Consider the following 20428-nt stretch of genomic DNA (forward strand, 5'->3'; position numbering starts at 1 on the left):
TCCAGCACGCTGCTTTGTATTGCTCTGCATAGCAGAGCAATACAAAGCAGCATGCTTACATAGTAAAGCTCATAGACGACATAGTAAAAAAGCACAGTTAACCCTTTGAGTGTCATTAGTACAGTATCAGTGCTTTTTATTAGCACTGATCACTGTATTAGTGTCACTGGGGATGTCAATGACAGTCCCCCCCCCCCGTCAGTCCTGCAATAAGTTGCTGATCACCACCATTACTAATAGAAATAAATACAAATTCCAGTATATATACACTGCCATTTGTAAACTTTCACATAAACCAAACTTTTACACATATTGGCAGCCATGTAGCAGAATAGATTTTGGCCTATATTTATTATGAAATTTGATTGTTTACATTTTTTTACTGGACATGCTGTATAGGAAAAAGTCAAAACATATCATCGGTCACTTTTTTGTTTATAGCGCAAAAAATAAAAACCACCCAGGCGATCAAATACCACCGAAAAAAAGTTCCATTTGTGGGAAAAAAAGGAGGCAAGTTTCATTTGGGTGCAGCGTTGCATGACCGCGCAATTGTCAGTTAAAATAACGCAGCGCTGTATTGCAAACAATGGCGTGGTCAGGAAGGGGTGTAAAGCCTCAGGAGGGAGCGTGGCTGGACTCTGGCCTGTGTGTACATTAGGAGCTCCATGACCCTATCACCTCCCTGACCTGTCAACATTCGGGTTTTCTAGACACGCCCCATTCGTCATGACAACCCCCGGAAAGCCGTCCTCACCCAGCACAGCTCTGAGTACAGAGCGGAGGAGGGAGCAGACTCGTCATGGCTTCTCGGGCCGTGTTCCTGGGCGTCCTGTGCGCTCTCCTGTCCCTCGGCTCGGCTAACTTATTAGGCGGATGGAGCGCCGCCGACAAGAACAGCGAGGAAGTGAAGGACATAGCGGAATACAGCGTGTCCCAGTACAACCTGCAGAGCAAGAGCCGCTCCATCTACACAATGATCTCACTGGAGGATGCCATGGAGCAGGTAATGTCTGTATACACGGAGTCCTGTGTATGAGGAAAGCCAGTCCGCCTCTCCACGGGTTCTAGGGCTGTTGTGTATTATCGCATTTACAGAGCACGGAGGACTTTTAGCTGGGTGGGCGGAGCCTGTCTGGGAAGCAGAGACACTAGTTCTCCATCAAGTCCGCTCTCCTTTTGTGATTGACAGCAGGCAATCAGCGGGTGCATAGCCAATAGACAACCTGCTGTCGTCTATAGAATCCGCCCACTGCTTGTTGGCAATCACAAGGAGAGTGAACCTGATGGAGAACTAGTGTCCCAGCTTCCCTATCAGGTTTCACCAACTGTCAGCGTCATTGAATGCTAGGAGGCTGTGAAGTGGACAGTGTTCTTAACCCCTTGTCTACTGGACACTTTTCCCCCCTTCCAGGCCAATTTCCAGCTTTCAGCGCTCTCACATTTGGAATGACAATTGTGTGGTCATGCAACACTGTACATATGACATTTTTTCACACAAATAGCGCTTTCTTTTGGTGGTATTTAATCACTGCTGTGTGTTTTATTTTTGTGCACTATATTATTATTATCATACAGTATTTATATAGCGCCGACAGTTTGCTCAGCGCTGTACATTATAACGGGAGACAGTACACGAGACCGCACAGTAACAATACAATACACGAGGGGTTCGAGGGCCCTACTCCTTGGAGCTTACAATCTATAAACTAAAAATGAGCAAAACCTTTCTTAAAAATAGTGTTTCTATTATAAAAGTTTGTAAACAGGTAATTTTTCTAGTTCACTGATGTGAGTTGAGGCTACGCCAGGGGTAGGCAAACTTTTTGACTTGAGGGCCGCAATGGGTTCATATATTGGGGCCGGACCAAGAGTAGATGAATGATGTGTATGTGTCATCCATAGTAAGTATAGTAATTCATCCCCCATATAGTAATTCATCCCCCATATTAAGTCCCCAAGTCCCCCCTGTGTCAATTCACTTACCTTTGCTCCGCGCGTTCCTCTCGCCGTCTTCCCGCGCCGTTCTGGTGTAGCATGAAAATCTGTCTCCTATGAGGATCTGTCCCCCTCGACGTATCTGCGCATGTGCCAGTTTCAGGCATTAGCAGCCGATCGGCGATCTCCGGCACATGCGCAGATACGTCGAAGGGGACAGATCCTCATAGGAGACAGATTTTCATGCTACACCAGTCTTCAGGGCAGACTGAGAGGAGCCTAGCGGGAGCCTAGCTCCGCGGGCCGGATTAAAAGGTCCGCCGGGCCGTAGTTTTCCCATTGCTGGGCTACACTGTTACGCAGCAGCACTGATGAGGTGGCATGGATAGGGGGCACTGATGATCAGTGCCAATCTGCTCTGTGACAGCTGCTGGTTATCGGCAGTACTTTCCTACGCTGTGACAGCATGAGGAAAGTGCAGCCAATAACTGGAAACTCTATTTACTCCATGATCTGCTGTGTCATTGGACACAGCTGATCATGTGGTATAAGGCTGCTGTGATTGACCTTTTACTTCATCATGTGATCAGCTGTGTCTGTAGAACACAGCGATCATGGAAATCACTGGGGGGCATGCGGGAGGGCACGTTTTGGGAGGACGTCATATGACACCTTCTCAGAACTGGACAACCGCGTTGTATCCGTCATTTGGCTATAGTGAGGTTGGCAAGTGGTTGTAAACCTTTACATCTGCTCAGTGAAGTGATTGGCCTGAGGTGCACAGGGATGAAACAAATCCTCCTACATAAATTGTACCTGTGTATCTGCAGTCTTCTCTTCTTTACATTTAAAGTGCTAAATTTATAAAGCTTGTCTGAGAGTTCAGAAAAGGGGGGCTGATTGGAGGGAAGAGACCCCCCTACACACACACACACACACCACACCTGTCGCCATATGGTCTCTTGGTGTCCGTTAAACTTGTCAGAGGCACTATTCTTCCACTGGCACCAAAGAAGGGGCACTATTTCTCCCACTGATACAATTTTCTACTCCCACAGTCTGACCCCCTAAAGCAGGGGTCCCCAACCCCGGGACCCGATACCGATCCATGGCCTGTTGATGACTGGACCACACAATGGGAGGTGAGCGATGACCGCAGTCTGGACATGTCTAACACAGACCATGGTCACTGATCACCTCCAGGTGTATGGCCAAGCCTGTGTCTCCTCTTGCAGCTCTTCTGCCCCGCCAATGATGTCATCTTGTCAGGGGGGCATGGGGGAAGCTCCCACTTTTTTTTTCTGTGATGGGGGGGGGAAGGCTGTGATATAAAGGGGACTGCACTGTAAAGGGGCACTGTATTCATTATAGTGTCCCTTTATGGTGCAGTCCCCTTTATATTACAGTGCCCCACTATATTATAGTTCTGTCCCCTTTATAGTGCAGTCTCCTTCACATTACAGTGCAGTCCCCTTTACATTAATGTAACAGGGACTGCACTGTAAAGGGGCACTATAATGTAAATGGGGGCTGTGATGTGAAGGGGAACTGAGGACTGCTGTAAAGGGGGACTGTGGACACAAATATAAAGGGGAGGCTGTGGTGTGAAGGGGAGCTGAGTACCGACTCCATGAATATCCCGTCACCAACTGGTGCCTCACTACCCCCCCTCTTGGAAATATGGCTGCCAGGAAACTGGTCCCTGGTGAAAAAAAAGGTTGGGGACAGCTGTGCTAAAGTCTAGATAGGCAGTAGACTGTCTCTGGCCCTTTGTTCAGAAAGTTTGGAGACCCCTGATCTACAAGCTTTATTTATTTAATATAGGTACTTCTATAGCGCCGTCAATTTATGCAGCACTTTACATATATATTGTACATTCACATCAGTCCCTAACCCTCAAGGGGTGTACAATCTAAGGTCCCTAATTTATATTCATACATATTAGGGCCGATTTAGACAGGATCCAATTAACCTACCAGCATGTCTTTGGAGTGTGGGAGGAAACTGGAGTACCCAGAGGAAACCAACGCAGGCACAGGGAGAACATGCAAACTCCAGGCAGGTGGTGCCATGGTTGGGATTTGAACCAATGACCCTAGTACTGCCTGGCAGAAGTGCTAACCATTTAGCCACTGTGCTAGTTAGAAGGGGAGTGAGAGCAGTTTTAAGATTAGTGATATCCTGGAATTTCACTTTAATTCCCCCAATATAGTAATTAATACGTTTTGGTTTACACTTAGAGAAGCAAAATATGAGAATTGTATGGGTCAGATTAAGGCCTCATTTACACCACTGAACTGGCTCTTTATCTGCTTACGGACTAGACACCAAAAGCCTAGTCAATAGGACAGTGCTGCAACCATGTGCCAAACACTTGGCTGGCATGATAATTGATTGCAAATCCCTGTCCAGGAATTTGGGATATCTGCCCCTGAGCTCCTGGAAGCTGCTGCTCTACCGCTTTATGAAGAGCAATTCATTTCAGAGGGGTGGTAGTCTGGCGCTAGTGTAAACCTAGCTTTAGGGTCAGTTTATAAGGACAGCTTGTGTTTTTTTTTTTTGTTTAACCACTTCCCGACCGCCCTATAGCAGAACTACTGTACAGGGCGGCAGGGCTATTATATATATATATATATATATATATATATATATATATATATATATATATATATATATGTATGTGTGTGTGTGTGTGTGTGTGTGTGTGTGTGTACAGAGTCAGCCACTCAGTACAGCTGACGCGTTTCGAAGGACATGCCTTCTTCCTCAGGCATGTCCTTCGAAACGCGTCAGCTGTACTGAGTGGCTTCCTCCATGATGGGATTCGCATTGGCATCTTGCCTCTAAAGTCCCCTTGAGGACTTACATGCTTGTTTTTATTCGCTATTTGTGAGTACCATTCTTTTATTTAATAAATTTTGGGTACTGAGGTAATGCGCAAGGTTGGTGTGCTTCTCTTTTGTTGTTCTCCTTCACAGTTTTGTTTGGGCTTCCCCAGCCTTGGTGTGGAGCTGCACGACCTTGTCTATTCCGGTGGTCCCTTCCTTTTTTGGAGTTTGATTCCATCTACTCACCACCGGCCTGCGTCCCGGATCGCAGGAGATATTGCATTTGGTTCAAGTCCAGTTTAATTCCAGCCCAGAGGATGACATATCTGGGCTATATACTGGATTCCACCTGTCAGAAAACCTTTTTAACCCCTGAGAAGCTCGTCAAGTTAGACGGAGGAATCTGGCAGTTACTAGAGAGCCAGGGGGTATTGTTGAGGCTGGCAATGTAAATTTTTTGGGGTCTACTAACCTCGTCCATTCTGGCGGTACAGTGGGCGGGTTTGCATCTACGTCCCCTCCAGCTGTTCATCTTGAACGTCTGGGACCGGCAGCAGATGTCGTTAGATTCCTGGGTGCGGGTTCCCTCCAGGGTAAAGCGATCCCTTTTGGTGGTGGAGAAAGGCAGCAAACTTAACCCAGGGCTATAAATAATATATATCATAGTGCCATTAATAACTCATAGTGCTATGTGATAATAAACGAATACATTCTCATAAAAATTAGAATAAGTGATAAATAAATCAATAAGTGATAAATATATCTTGTGTATCCAAATAATTCATAAATTCAATGTATAAACTAATATCTGTGATTCACACAAATAAATCATCGGTGTGCATATAAAGAAACAAAGTCTATGCATGTGTAACTTGTGAAAAAAAAAAAAAGAAGAAAAGTGATCTTCACTTCTAGTGCATAAAATCCTCGAATGGCAGCAGTGCCTGCTCACCTCCCCACATTGACCCACACAGGGCCAAAAGGCTATTAGTCTCCTCTATGGCCGATCCTTATTGCAGGTTGCTCATCCAGGGGTCACAGGACTTCCACCCCACCTCCACTCAATAGTTTATAGGACACAAAAAAGAACTTCCCATAGTGCAATATTGTTTAATGAAAAGAGTTTAAAGTAAGGTGATTACACTCACATTTGTCTCCTTGTCACAAACAGCATTTCACCTCATCCCATGGGTGTATAACATAAAGCAAGGGAAACCAATATGGCAGCTGCGTCCGGACATGCGTCCCCAAGTGACCGGAAGTGACGTAGCTAAAAAAACGGATATGGCGTACCGACGCGTTGCGTCACATGCGTCGTGACTTCATCAAGGTTAACCCCTGTCCGAAGAAGTGAAGATCACTTTTCTTCTTTATTTTTTCACAAGTTACACATGCATGGACTTGGTTTCTTTATATGCACACCGATGATTTATTTGTGTGAATCAGTTATTAGTTTATACATTGAATTTATGAATTATTTGGATACACAAGATATATTTATCACTTATTGATTTATTTATCACTTATTCTAATTTTTATGCAAATGTATTAGTTTATCACATAGCACTATGAGTTATTAATGGCACTATGATATATATATATTATTTATAGTGCTTCACTAATTTACAGATACACGATTTGATTACTTATTGGTTTAAGTTGAGTGACAGCAGCTTTATACATAGGGATTCCATCTATATAAAGCGCAGGAGGATGCCTCCAACCAAACTTAACCCAGGGGTTACTTTGGAACTTTCCGGTGGTCAGGGAGATCGCAACGGACGTGAGCGCCCAGGAATGGGGAGCGAACCTGAAGGAATCCGTGGTACAGGGCGCTTTGTCTCGGGAGGAGAGAAAGGAATACTCAAACTGGAAGGAACTCAGGGCAGTTTCGAAGGCCCTTCTTTCCTTCCAGGTCTTGATTCGGGGCTGTCATGTTCGCGTCCTTTCGGACAATTCATAGGTGGTAGCCTATGTGAACAGGCAGGGAGGAACACGAAGCAGGTCCCTATGGGTCCTGACTGCGGTGTTGCTGTCATGGGCAGAGGCAAATCTAGCCTTCTTATCTGCCGTCCACCTGAAAAGGGAGCTAGATCGGGTAGCCGATTTTCTCAGCAGGCGGCAGTTGAGTCGGAGTGGGTTCACAATGGGGAGATTTATCCGACCATTGTAAAGGAATGGGAGTCCCCAGCCATAGACCTGTTTGCTTTGGGTCAGAACAACAAGGTCCCAGTGTTCTCACTAAATCGGTGTTACGGGGCTCGGGCAGTGGATGTGTTGGCGCAAAAGTGGGATTTTCCCTATGTTATGCCTTTCCCCCTGTCGCCTTGCTGTCGGCAGTATTAAAAAAATTCAGAACAGAGCAGACCTCTCTGATCTTAATAGCTCCATATTGGCCCTGACGAGCGTGGTTCTCGACGCTGGTGACCTTAGCAATTTGGCCGCCTTGGGTACTACTGCTTCGGAAAGACTTGCTATCGCAGGGCCCAGTCTTATGTCCCAGGGTGGAGAGATGGAATTTGGCAGCGTGGTTTCTGAGGAACAACTCCTGCTAGCGAAAGAATTCTCAGCTATGTGGATGTTTATAGCCTGGTGTCGGTCCTAGAATTTTTGCAGGCGGGGGCTGATAAAGGGCTAGCTGTCGGTACGCTTAAGAGCCAGATATCGGCTCTAAGTGTGTTTTTTTTTTTTTTTTTTTTTTTTTTGAGTCCCCATTGGCAAAAGAAGCATTGGTGGTTAGATTTTTTAGGGTCTTGTCAAGACAGAGACCGGCAGGAAATAGACCATTTCCAAAGTGGGATCTGTCGAGGGTGCTTAAGGTACTAATGGGGTCTCCGTTTGAGCCTTTAGTTTCCAGCTCCCTGAGGGCCCTCACGTTCAAGACCGTTTTTTTGGTAGCAATCACCACGGCAAGGAGGGTGAGTGAGCTAGAAGTTCTGTCAATCAGAGCGCCTTTTTTTTCAAGTTTTTTAGACAGGGTTACATTCAGGATGGATCCGGCCTTTGTACCCAAAGTGGCCTCAAGTTTTCAGAGGTCAGGACATTATTTTACCTTCATTTTGCGCTAACCCTTCATGGGAAAGAGAAGTAAAGTTTCACACGTTGGATGTGAGGAGATGTGTGCTCCTTTACTTGGATAGGACGAAGGAGTTTCGTAAGTCCGTGTTTTTTTTTTTTTTTGTTTTTTTTTTGGGGGGCAAGAAAGGGACAGAAAGCTTCCAGACAGGGGCGGACTGACCATTTGGAAACTCTGGCACTGCCCGAGGGTCCGGGGTCAGTAGGGGACCCCATGAGATGCCCCTGGTACTTTTTTTTTTTTTTCATATGCTTTTTTGAGTTTGGGCAAGGACACAGGGGCCCCATGATCACCTATTGCCTGGGGGCCCCATACGTTTTCAGTCAGTCCCTGCTTCCAGACGCACATTAGCTAGGTGGTTGAGATTGGCAATCGAGCAGGCATATCAGGCCGAGGGCCTAGAGGTTCCAGAGGAAATCATGGTGCATTCTATGTGTGCCATGGTGGCCACACAAGCTGAATGGGCAGGGGCTTCCCCAGGACAGATCTATAGGGCTGCAACTTGGTCCAGTTATAGGACCTTTGTTAGGCATTACAGACTCGACCTGGTCTCGGTATAGGAGCAGGCCTTCGGACGTAAGATTCTGCAAGCAGTTAACCCGCCCTAGGGGTGAGTACTCTCTTATCCTCTCAAGGTGCTGTCCTGAAAGACGAAAAGGGAAAATAAAAGTTACACTTACGGTAATGTCTTTTCCAGTAGTCTTTCAGGACAGCACCTGTTACCCACCCTTTGTTGTATAATATTTATGAGAGATGTTTTATTGTGTTTTGGTGTCTCATGTTATGTCTCCCCAGGTGATCAGAGGTGCTAATCTAAGAACTGAGGTCGGAGGGGAGTGGCAGAGGTTTTATTTTGGGTGGAGGTGTTTCCTCAGGTGGGGAGGAGCTGAGGTCCCTCAAGGTGCTGTCCTGAAAGACTACTGAAAAGGACGTTACCGTAAGTGTAACTTTGATTTTTCAAAATTGTTGGTCTTTGTTTATAGCACAAAAAAATAAAAAACAGAGGTGATGAAATACCACTGAAAGAAAGCTCTATTTGGGGGGGGGGAGGACATTAATTTCATCTGGGTGCAACGCTGCATAACCGCACAATTGCCAGTTAAGGTACTGCAGAGCTGTATTGTAAAAAATGGCCTGATCAGAAAGGGGGGGTAAATCCTCTGGAGGGCAAGTGGCTAAAGTATGGAATACCCTGGTAATACTTCATTCTCATTTATACTTGTTTAGGTAGTTTCTGGGATGAACTATAAACTGACCATGGTGTTGGGGAATACAGCATGCAAGAAGAGTAAAAACAACACGAATATACCTTGTCCATTGCTAACCGGCTCGAAGCTTAAGGTGACTCGTTTCGTTACTTCCTCTAATCTATTATACATTATAATACTGAAGGTTGGATAAATGATAAATGCTTGTGTCAAAAAAAAACCCCTGAAAGTTCTCATTTTTTTTAAATTACTTTTTTGGGATAAAAGTCATTTTTTAGTAAAATTGTGGCTTTGGAGGGAAATTTTATAATGCCATGTCTGTAAGTCTAGTGGAAAATTCCTGTACATACAAAAAACCCCGGAAGGTTTCTTGACTTACATACTTTTGTGTAACCTGTATCTGGTCTCCTTTTCATCATAGCTATGTTGGATCTATATTGGTCACTATGGCAGAAATGTCCACAAAGGAGCTGGAAATTTTATTTGTATAACCATTATTCTTTAGTCTCCTGGGGTACAGGAATAGTAGCACTGTACAGATTCAGTAAAATAATAATAAAATAGGATCGAGTGCAACACAGAATTATCTGATTTAATTCCATCCATTTTAGGCCTAGTCTACACTTGCAGTTGGGCAAAGGTAAAAATAGATGATTGAGTTGTGTTTTTACTGCCTTCTTAAAGTGGAACTTCACTCTCTCAATCAAATTGATTATTTTGAATCCTTATACTGCTAACATTAGTGAACAAATAGGATAAGCATCCTTTTTACTTGCTTTTAAACCATTTTTTTTCCCTTTTTATTTCTTTAGTTACTTGCTAATTACCATGCCTAGGCAAATGTCATACATCCCAGGAGTCTTCAGAAGGGGAGGATGGGTTTTCTCTGCTAAGCTCACTCTCCTGCTTGCATGCCTGAGCTAAGAGCAGATGGATTCCAGGACGTAAATGCTACATTAATCATCTGCCCTTACTCAAGATGGCCACAACCAGAAATGCTAGGGGATGTTTTTCTAAGTGGTTTCTTGGCAAAATAAAGCATGGAGACATGGATGGATGGGGAATTTGCTCTGAATATTAAAAATGAATTCAATAACTTTTGTTTTTGGTGCTCAGATACAGTGTAGTTGCACTTTAGCCCTGGTTCACACTGATGCGGTGTGGAATTTGCAGCATTTTCAGTGGGAATTCCTCACCGCATCAGAATCGCACCCTGTTCATGCGAACCGCTGTGGGTGTGTATGTTAACAACACCCCGAAAGTGGTCTGCAAAACGCGGTGCAATGTGAAGAATCTGAGCGCATAGATGTGAATACCTATGCGATCCGATTCTAGTGCGGACCCAAAAAAGGGTCCTTACACATTTGGTGCAGGTGTGGTGCAAATAGAGCCATACATTATGTATGGCTCTAATTGAACCGCACACAAATCGCATGTGATTTGCACAAGAATGTGGCGCGGTTCCTGTGCGAATCACATGCGATGTACCGCACAAGTGTGAACCCAGACTTAAGCTGCAAAGGCAGCCGCAGAGGGGTATACAAATGCCATGGCTGCGATACTTTGCAATGTGGCAGAATTTATCCCCACTGTTGTGCTTGCCAGGCCATATCACCAGCAAACACTGCCTATTAAACTAGATGGGGCAGTGCCACAATCGCAAGCCAATGTTAGATATGCAGTCGCAGTGTGATATCCTCATTGAAAAAGCCAGTTCGGCTGTCAAAAAAACAAAAAAAAAAACATTCAAGAGAAGACTGTATTTTCTCCTGAACACGTGTCAACATCCCCCTTGCTTCTCTGTGATCCATCTTGGATCGCTATTCAGACCATGCATGTATAAATGAGTCTTTATATATGAAGGATTCTGGATTAGGTTGCTGTTATGCATGCCACGTGTGATGGACAGTTTTTCATGTTACATTCAGGCTTGGTAAGTATTGTGCTAGTGTAATATTTACAGGTGTTGACTTATCAGATAAAGATACTCTGCTTCCTTTCTCCCAAAATGCTAACGCCATCTTTAAGTGCCTGCACATTTTAAAGTAAAGTTTCCTAAGAGAAACATGAAGCTTCCTTAGTTGACTTCCCATTCTGCAAATTTGACATGCCTGGCAGTCATGTTGCCCTTTTGCTTTTAATAGTTTGAGTGACTAACAAGGAACAAGTATGCAGAGAAGGAATTCTGACATTCCTAATGTTCCAGGTCAGTGACTCAAAGTAAAAAAAAAAAAAAAAAAATATATTGAACCAGTGGGTCAGCTTAACAAGCAGGCAACTGGCATTTTCAGAAGGAGGTAAAAATGACCGCTTCAATATAGCCCATAGGAAAGGTTTTCTTTAGGGTTATGAAGAATGTGTGAGTGGACAGTAATTAGTTCAGAATAAGCTCTAATGTTTAGCTGTTTGTCTTCAATGCATGAGTACAATGCTATCCAAATGGTTTGGTAAAAGAAAACAAACGGCAAATGTGGAAAAACGCGGCAAACCGCTAATGCTGAAAAACTCTCGTTTTTAATATATAATATAACCTAGAACAAATAGGATTGAATTACATTATTCTGGATTATATTGTGCCTGTTGTCAAGCAGTCCATAATACATACAAGTACAGTGCAGATCTGTGCTCTGTACTGTTACATCCTGTGTAGACATCGTTCTTGTTCCTGTCTGCTCCCTCTACCTAGGTACAGCCTCACCTGTGCCGGCTCCTCTCCTCCCTTCTGTTCATATCCTTTGATTTCCCCCACTCCTTGTCCCCATCTTCACACTCAAGCAGAGAGCCTACTCCCAGGTCTGCCACCTTCATACTTTCTCCAAACTGCCCTCCCCTTACTGTGGTGAATGACAGTGCTGGTCTCCAGAGAGCCCCTGCTGCCAAAAAGAGTGCTGACACAACTAATTATATATTTCATCCTCTTGCTAGCTGTGTTGGACAGCAGTATGGAGAGGGGTTGGGGGCAAATTGTCCAGATTAGACTTGGACCAAGGTGTGATGTGCATTAGGTCCCCAGGGGGATTCAATTTTTTTTTTAATGATACATATTCTTTAAAAGTAGTAATTGTACAGGACACAAGCAGAGTATTCATAGATCTTGGGGTATAGGCTTGTTCCTTCTGGTGACTGGACACTGGCAAAACGTTTGAGGACACGACCCCAGTGCATCCAGATCTGCGCAACCTTGGTAAACCTTGGGTGCCATACCCTGAACCTTTGCTTTGGGGATGGCTGTGGTGTTGCTTGGAGTACTGAATCCTGCATGGGCACTCACCCTGGCACTTAATGCAGTGGGTAGTAAGCTGCAGGGTGCTATATAGGTCCAGGACTGTGGTTCATCCCTTTGGAACCCAGTCCCTGTAGACCCTTTTGAAGGTGTGCCCGCCGCAGCAAGTGAATTCTAGAGTCTATATACAGTCCAGCATCATAGGCAGGTAAGACAGGGTCACCTTGTATGCTTCTGACCATCACTGTTAAAGGCAGGGGAAATGTTTGAATTTTGTTCAGTACTGTGTTAACGTTTTAAGTCTTTCTGCCTTGAGGCGTTTTTAGGATGCTCGGGCACTTCCTCTCACCCTTTTGCCATGATAATTTGTGACTGTCTACACACGGGTTGCTGCATTCTCCTTCTGGACACACTTACCCTATATTCCACATCCTACTCCGTTAGTATACCCCACAGGGGAAACCCTCACGTAGCTATGGTAGAGACCAGGTGAGAAGGAGCCATTACAAAACCACATGCAAAATTTGATCTGCCGATAATTCACTCTGACCATGCATTTTGCACATCTGAGCATGAGTCAGCTCTAACGTGCATCTCTGCATCTGATTCTAGCTTTTTTTCAGACATGCAACAGATGGCCTATTTGACAAAACCAGAATTTTCTGCATCTATGTCATACTTGGAAAAATTAACGTCTTTATGCAGGCCATAGATGGGTCGTTTATCGTCCGAATTTTCGTTTGAATGAAAAATCGGCCGATATTCACACCGTTAGTGGGGCAATGCCGTCGGCTGTTTTTTGCAGATCTTCTTGTTTCTTTTTATCGGTCATGGTGGAAAATCCACGAAAAAGGGACGTTTTTCATAACCATTGGTGGCAGCGACGACCAATTTTTTGTTTATCGGCCGATAAACAGCCCGTCTATGGCCTACATAATTAATACAGCCCAGGGCTCAAAAACACCACACCTCTTCTTCTACTCCCGTTTGTCTACCTAATCAGATCAAGATATGCTTGCACTAGATGAGGTAAGTTCACTCAGACGTGAATGGTAAGGACCTTGATGCACCATTAGTGGAAGCTGCAGAAAGGGTTTTTTTTTTTTTTTTTTTTTTTCCTCCCCAGAATGCCTTTATTGCTTCACATAACGTGCTTGCTTGTGAACATGGAATAGCTCATTGCTGCTGTCCACAAGAGCCCTTCTGTGGTGCAGATTGATACTCCTCCATCTCGCTATTACCCTTTTTGGGTAGAAAAAGATCTACAAAATCTTTCATATCTCTTCCTGTTTATGAAGAGATAATATGTGCAGTCTGTGATGATTGGATTAATTTTTTACCCCCAAATTCTTTGACAAACTCTTTTTTGAGTTAACAAAAGTGTCAAATCCCTGTGGTTGATCTTGCTGTCCCAGTCTAAAGTGAAGTATATATTCAAAATAAAAAACATGTTATACTTGCTCTGTGCAATGGTTTTGCACAGAGCAGCCCTGATCCTCCTCTTCTCAGGTCCCTCGCCCCGCTGAGTGCCCCCATATCAAGCCACTTGCTGTGGTGGCTCTCATGTAGGCCTACTCCCGAGCTGTGGTGCTCTTTGTGTCCATTGACAAACACACACAGTGCGGTCTGGTCCCGCCCCTGTGCCCTCCTCACTGGCTGCGATTGACAGCAGCAGGAGCCAATGGCTCCCAATACTGCCTCTGAGCCAGTGAGAAGAGAGAGCAGTGATGCAGCTCTCGGGCACAGCAGAGGATGGACATCGGGCTCAGGTAAGTACAGGTGAAACTCGAAAAATTAGAATATCGCGCAAAAGTTCATTAATTTCAGTAATGCAACTTAAAAGGTGAAACTATTATATGAGACTCATTACATGCAAAGCAACATAGTTCAAGCCGTGATTTGTCATAATTGTGGTGATTATGGCTTGCAGCTCATGGAAACCCCAAATCCACAATCTCAGAAAATTAGAATATTGTGAAAAAGTCCAATATTCTAGGCTCAAAGTGTCCCACTCTATCAGCTAATTAAGCCATAACACCTGCAAAGGGTTCCTGAGCCTTTAAATGGTCTCTCAGTCTGGTTCAGTAGGGAAATCACGGGAAAGACTGCTGACCTGACGGTTGTGCAGAAAACCATCATTGACGCCCTCCATATGGAGGGAAAGCCTCAAAAGGTAATTGAAAAGAAGTTGGATATTCCCAAAGTGCTGTATCAAAGCACATTAATAGAAAGTTATGTGGAAGGGAAAAGTGTGGAAGAAAAAGGTGCACAAGCAGCAGGGATGACCGCAGCCTGGAAAGGATTGTCAGGTAAAGGCCATTCAAAAGTGTTGGACTTTCACAAGGAGTGGACTGAGGTTGGAGTCAGTGCATCAAGAGCCACCACACACAGACGGATCCTGCACGTGGGCTTCAAATGTTTTATTGATTCCTCTTGTCAAGCCGCTCCTGAACAACAAACGTCAGAAGCGTCTCACCTGGGCTAAAGGAAAACGGACCTGGTCTGTTGCTCAGTGGTCCAAAGTCCTCTTTTCTGATGAGAGCAACTTTTGCAACTCATTTGGAAACTAAGGACCCAGAGTATGGAGGAAGAATGAAGAGGCACACACTGCAAGATGCTTGAAGTCCAGTGTGAAGTTTCCAGTCTGTGTTGATTTGGGGAGCCATATCATCTGCTGGTGTTGGTCCACTGTGCTTCATTAAGTCCAGGGTCAACGCAGCCGTCTACCAGGAGATTCTGGAGCACTTCGTGCTTCCTTCCGCAGACGAGCTTTATGGGGATGCTGACTTCATTTTCTAGCAGGACTTGGCACCTGCCCACACTGCCAAAAGCACCAAAACCTGGTTCAATGACAATGGGATTACTGTGCTTGATTGGCCAGCAAACTGGTCTGACCTGAACCCCATAGAGAATCTATGGGGCATTGCCAAGAGAAAGATGAGACATGAAACCGAACAATGCTGAAGAGCTGAAGGCCGCTATTGAAGCATCCTGGTCTTCCACAACACCTCAGCAGTGCCACAGGCTGATAGTTTCCATGCCACGCCGCATTGAGGCAGTAATTGCTGCAAAAGGGGCCCAAACCAAGTACTGAGTACATATGCATGCTTATACTTTTCAGAGGTCCGATATTGTTCTATGTGCAGTCCTTGTTTTATTGATTGCATGTAATATTCTAATTTTCTGAGATTGTGATGATTATGGCTTACAGCTCATGAAAACACCAAATCCACAATTATGACAAATCATGGCTTGAACTATCTTGCTTTGCATGTAATGAGTCTATCTCATATATTAGTTTCACCTTTTTAAGTTGCATTACTGAAATAAATGAACTTTTGCACGATATTCTAATATTTCGAGTTTCACCTGTATAGGGAGTACTGGATTTGGAGCTGCACACAGGTTTTTTACTTGAATGCATTCAGGTAAAAAAAAAAACTTCTGGCCTTTTTAGAACCAATTTTAAGCAGACATGGGGGGGACATCTATTACATTTTGACTCTCGCTGGGTCACAGACTTCTCAGATCTGTGGGTTCAATAGATGGTTTCAAAGGGGTACATAATAAAGAGCTCAACCCCCTCACCACTTTCTTCTCTCCAAATCAAATGAAAACTGCCCAAAGATAAGTCAAATTTGCAGAATGCTCTGAACCAACTCTTGTCCCAGGGTGTAGTTGTGCCAGTATCCCCACAAGACTGCTTCACAGGATTTTCTTCAAACCTGTATACAGTACTAAAGCCCAATAGGGTATTTGTTTTATTCTGGACTTTAAAATCCCTCAACAAATACCTTCTAATGCCAAAAGTTTGTAAAGAATTTGCAAGGATGATAATTGCCTCTCTGAAACTAGGGGAATTCATGGCATCTGTAGGCATCTTGGATGTTTATATGTTTCCATTTTTACACCTCATCAGCACTTTCTGCTCTTCATAGTGGCAGACAATTGCTTCCAGATTGTTGCACTGCCCTTTGGCCTCTTCTCTGCTCTGAGTAGCCACAAAGGTCCTAGCACCTATTTTTGCCCTTCTACGAACTCAAAGCATCCAGATCACAACCTATCTATGCAATCTTCTCCTGAAAAACTCCTCTCCTATCTAGCTGTCTGCAAACAACCACAGGACAATATGCTCCAGGCTTTTGGTTGGGTGATGAGTTTAAAAAAAAAAAAAAATCTGCTCTCCAGCTTTCTCTTCACCTGGAATACTTGGGTCTGGTCCTGAACACATGCAAACCCAAGCAAACCTTTTCTTTCCAGAAATGAAACTTTCTCTCAGATCCCATGCCGAGAGGTCAGAAAATCATCCCATAAGGAAATTCTCCATAAGGGTTTTAGGGCTCATGGCAGCCTCCTTTTTTTGAGGCTCTACCATTTGCCCAATTTCATTTAAGAGCTTTCCATCGCTACACCTATCGACTTGGAGCAGGCATACTCCTTCTCTCAACCTACCTATGCTCCTGTCCAGCCCAGCAAAGGACTCCCTGTCTTTGTGGATTCCAAGCCCAACCCCAACAATTGGGAAGCCTTTCCTTCCCCATTTCTTGCAAATTATAACCGATGCCAGTCTTCCAGGTTCAGGCTGGCTAGGAGTGTTAGTCCCTCGTGCTCCAGGGAACAAAGTCAAGCTTTCCACCAACATCCTGGAGCTCAGAGCAGTTTGGTTGGCTCTACAACATTGATTCCCCCCCCCCCTTCTGCAAGGCCACCCACCCAAGCTGGCTTCACTTCCTCTTTATAAATAACTTTTTTCTTGATGTGTCTTGCATTAAGCCCCTCTTGCAGCATACTCTGCTCCCATGGGGTCTCAACTTGGTTCTCTCTGCCCTGCAGAAGCTACTCTTTGAACCCATCAGGAATATTCCCTTTGAAGATCTCTCCTGTAAAGTAGCCCCTTTTTTTTTTTTTTCGGCTATGTTGGTCAGACGTGGGTGACCCAACTTAAGTAGCTGTTACTCAAATGTCAGACAAAGATTGTCTCACACCAATGACAATCCTTTCACCCTAAGGTGCTATCAGGCTTCAACCTCAGTGAGGACATAGTCCTACCAAACTTGTGTCCTGCTTCAAAGCATTGTAAGGAAATCCATCTTCATTTCCTAGATGTAGTTAGCCTACAACAAAGCTACAGGTTTGATCAAACCGACAGATTCCCGGTTTGTCTTGTTCTCAGTGAGGGACACTCTGATTCCAAGTTCACCATTGTGAGATTAATTTGAAATATCACTAGAACTTGCGTTCTCAAGGACAAATCTTCTCCTGCACCCATTCCACCAGATCGGTGGGAATTTCCCAGTCATTTTGGCACCAGGCCTCAGTAGCCTAGTTGTGTGTAAGGCTGCCACCTGGTCCTCTGTTCATACCTTCCCAAGGTTCTACCAGAAGGATTTCCGATCTTCTGTAGGTGCAGCTTTTGACCATAAGGTTCTTTGCAGTGGCACTCTGAAACTGGATTTTTCTAACCATTGTGGTTGGGCCTGTTGGCAAAGTTCTGTTTGCCTAGTTGCCTACTCTTTTCATTAATTGCTTGGGGACATCCCAGGTCTATGAATACTTGTCCTGTATTGTACCATTTAACATAAGAGAAATTTTGACTTGCCTGTAAATTCCATATTTCAGAGTTGCTACAAACTTGAAGACTTATTGAATAGGGTAGGTCTAGGGCAGTGGTGGGCAACCTTTTTTTTCAACTGAGCCAAATCTCGCCAAAACCACGATTGAAATTTATTTTGAGAGCCACATTTTTAAAACTGAAAATACATAGGATGGTACACTGTTTTTAGTTTCAATAGGTTTTTATAGTAATTCATCCCCCATAGTAATTCATTCCCCCTATAGTAATTCATTCCCCATATTAAGTCCCCAAGTCCCCCCTGTGTCAATTCACTTACCTTTGCTCCGCGCGTTCCTCTCGCCGTGTTCCCACGCCGTTCCGGTCTTCAGGGCGGACTGTGAGAGGAGCCTAGCTCCCCTCCCCTCACGCTCGTCACGCTGCCCCGCCTACACACATCCTGACAGCCACATCCGCGGGCCGGATTAAAAGGTCCTGACTTTTGGGGCGGCCGCCCGAGAGGAGGGAGGGGAGCAGGCGCCCGGCACACAGAAGAGCCGCATTAGCGTGTGTAAAGAGCCGCATGTGGCTCGCGAGCCACGGCTTGCCGACCACTGGTCTAGGGCATGTGTCCTCAAGAGCGTTGCCAGTGTCAAATCATCTAAAGGTATGAGCCTATAACCCAGGTTCTATGAAGAATTTGCTTGTACTGTACTCCAAGAGATGGAATTTACAGGTAAGCCACCATTTTTTCTTTTTTGGGTCAATGGTCCAAACTCAGTCTATCCTATAAGCTCATTGTATGTCATCATGCACTGTGAAGGGCATCCTCATTGGCTCTGCGTTAGGAGACTAAAAGGTATGTGTGTGTGTAAGCATGTGTGCTCAGGCTTCAGTAATTTCATGCCAGAGCATTCTTAGCAGGGGAATGCTTAGACTGAGAGAAGACTTGAAGAACTAGCACCCGTAAGTGTTTGCTATGCATTGACCGCTCTGAATTAGTAAGTGTATAACAATTTGGGGGGGGGAATTCCTCAAAACTGAAACAGCCAGAATCTGTAACAGCTGTGTATGGCAACCGATCAGCTTTCAACTTCAGCTTGTTCAGTTAAGCTTTGAAAATGAAAGCTAGAAACTGATTGGTTGCCATGTATGGCTGCTCCAGATTCTTTCTGCTCCAGTTTTGATAAATTCCCCTTGAGGTATTTGAGAAGGAAATGCAACAGTATTTTGCTGTGGCATGGGGGGGAAAATGAACTTCAGCACTTGGCTAGTTAACAACTGTATTGCACATATTTTGAATTATCCATTCAATTCATTCATTTTATTTTCTGTTCTTTTTGCAGAAACGTAGGTGTGTTTTCAAAGTGTATGTTATCCCCTGGGAAAAGAAAAGAATACTTCAAACAAAGCAGTGTACAAATATCTAACCTTTTTCCAAGTCTTAGGCCTCTTTCACACGGTTGATCCAATCATGTCTGTCTGTCAGTTTTTCAGGCGGAACTGATCGGATGGGCCATGTATTCCTATGGACTGATGGGTGTTAATGGACTTGTGTCTGTTTACACCCGCCTACCTTCAATCCGCTAAGGAAAAACGTACTCGATCAGAGGGCAGTCATGTGTAAAGGAACAGCCGGTCTGTTTACTCCTGGCTGCCCTTAGAGCAGAGCAGGCAGTGTTTGCTTTGCATAAACTGAGCAAACACAGACCTGTCATCTGCCTGCTCTGCTCAGCAGAGGGTCAGCAGACAGATTCCTTGCTTAGCAAAGCAGATTCCGCCCCATGTGAAAGGGGCCTTACTGGAGAAGTTTTTTTTTCTATTTCTTCCAATTGTATAAGATGCTACTATAACGTGTACTACATGAATGTATTCATTTCTATAATGTTTTATTGTCATTTTAATTTTGATACTATTTTTAACTTGGTATCACTTGCTATATTTGAATGTTGCAAAAAAAATTTAAATCACCTTCTGTCTAGATCATAAATAGTGTGACTTGTATATTTGTTCAATATGTTCTGAAATAAATAAATTGAGCTTGTGGCTTCCCATCTTCACATGACTAAGAAGGAATCGTGTATTTGCTATATAAATAAACAAACAGAAATATGCAAAAGCACATTCCAATTGAACAGGCAATTGGAAAGTGTACACAAACAAAGAAAAATATTTTTGAGAAATTATTAAAGAAGACCTGCAACTTCATTTTCCCACAAGCAATAATAATGGTTTCTACTAAAACACATATGCACTCCTGACCCCTGCACTCTGTGGGTTGCGCACTGGAACCTGCTTCATACACTGTGTTGTACATTTCATGCCCTTGACCAATGCATTCTGTACACATGGCTTTTTAGGACATACCACTGCACTCTAAATACATTATAAACTCCTGAAGTTCTTTAACCTCCCTGGCGGTATTCCTGAGTGTAGCTCGGGGTAAACTTTCAGTACCAATAGCAGTAACCCCGAGCTACACTCGGGGAATACCCTGCAGCGTTGCTCTGGGATCCCTCTTGCACTTGCCTTATCCTTCGCTCCCGCGATGTGTCTCTCTCGGTTTGATTTATATTATTGAATTAAATGTATTATATTTTTTAT

General features: G+C 44.2%; 1 protein-coding gene across 1 annotated transcript; it reads left to right on the forward strand.

Annotated features, from left to right (window-relative positions):
• The first annotated feature begins 741 nt into the window (after positions 1-741).
• LOC149440812 (U7-hexatoxin-Hi1a-like) lies at positions 742-19884 on the forward strand. Its single transcript, XM_089658034.1, has 3 exons — positions 742-1006; positions 9070-9183; positions 19171-19884. Exons 1-3 carry the CDS (start codon positions 803-805, stop codon positions 19252-19254), a joined length of 402 nt encoding a protein of 133 aa, XP_089514160.1. The 5' UTR covers positions 742-802; the 3' UTR covers positions 19255-19884.
• The last annotated feature ends 544 nt before the right edge of the window (positions 19885-20428 follow it).

This window comes from Staurois parvus, unplaced genomic scaffold (assembly GCF_062004578.1).
Source record: "Staurois parvus isolate SC_StPar_1 unplaced genomic scaffold, SC_StPar_1.0 ptg001051l, whole genome shotgun sequence".
In the NCBI taxonomy this organism is placed as follows: domain Eukaryota; kingdom Metazoa; phylum Chordata; class Amphibia; order Anura; family Ranidae; genus Staurois; species Staurois parvus.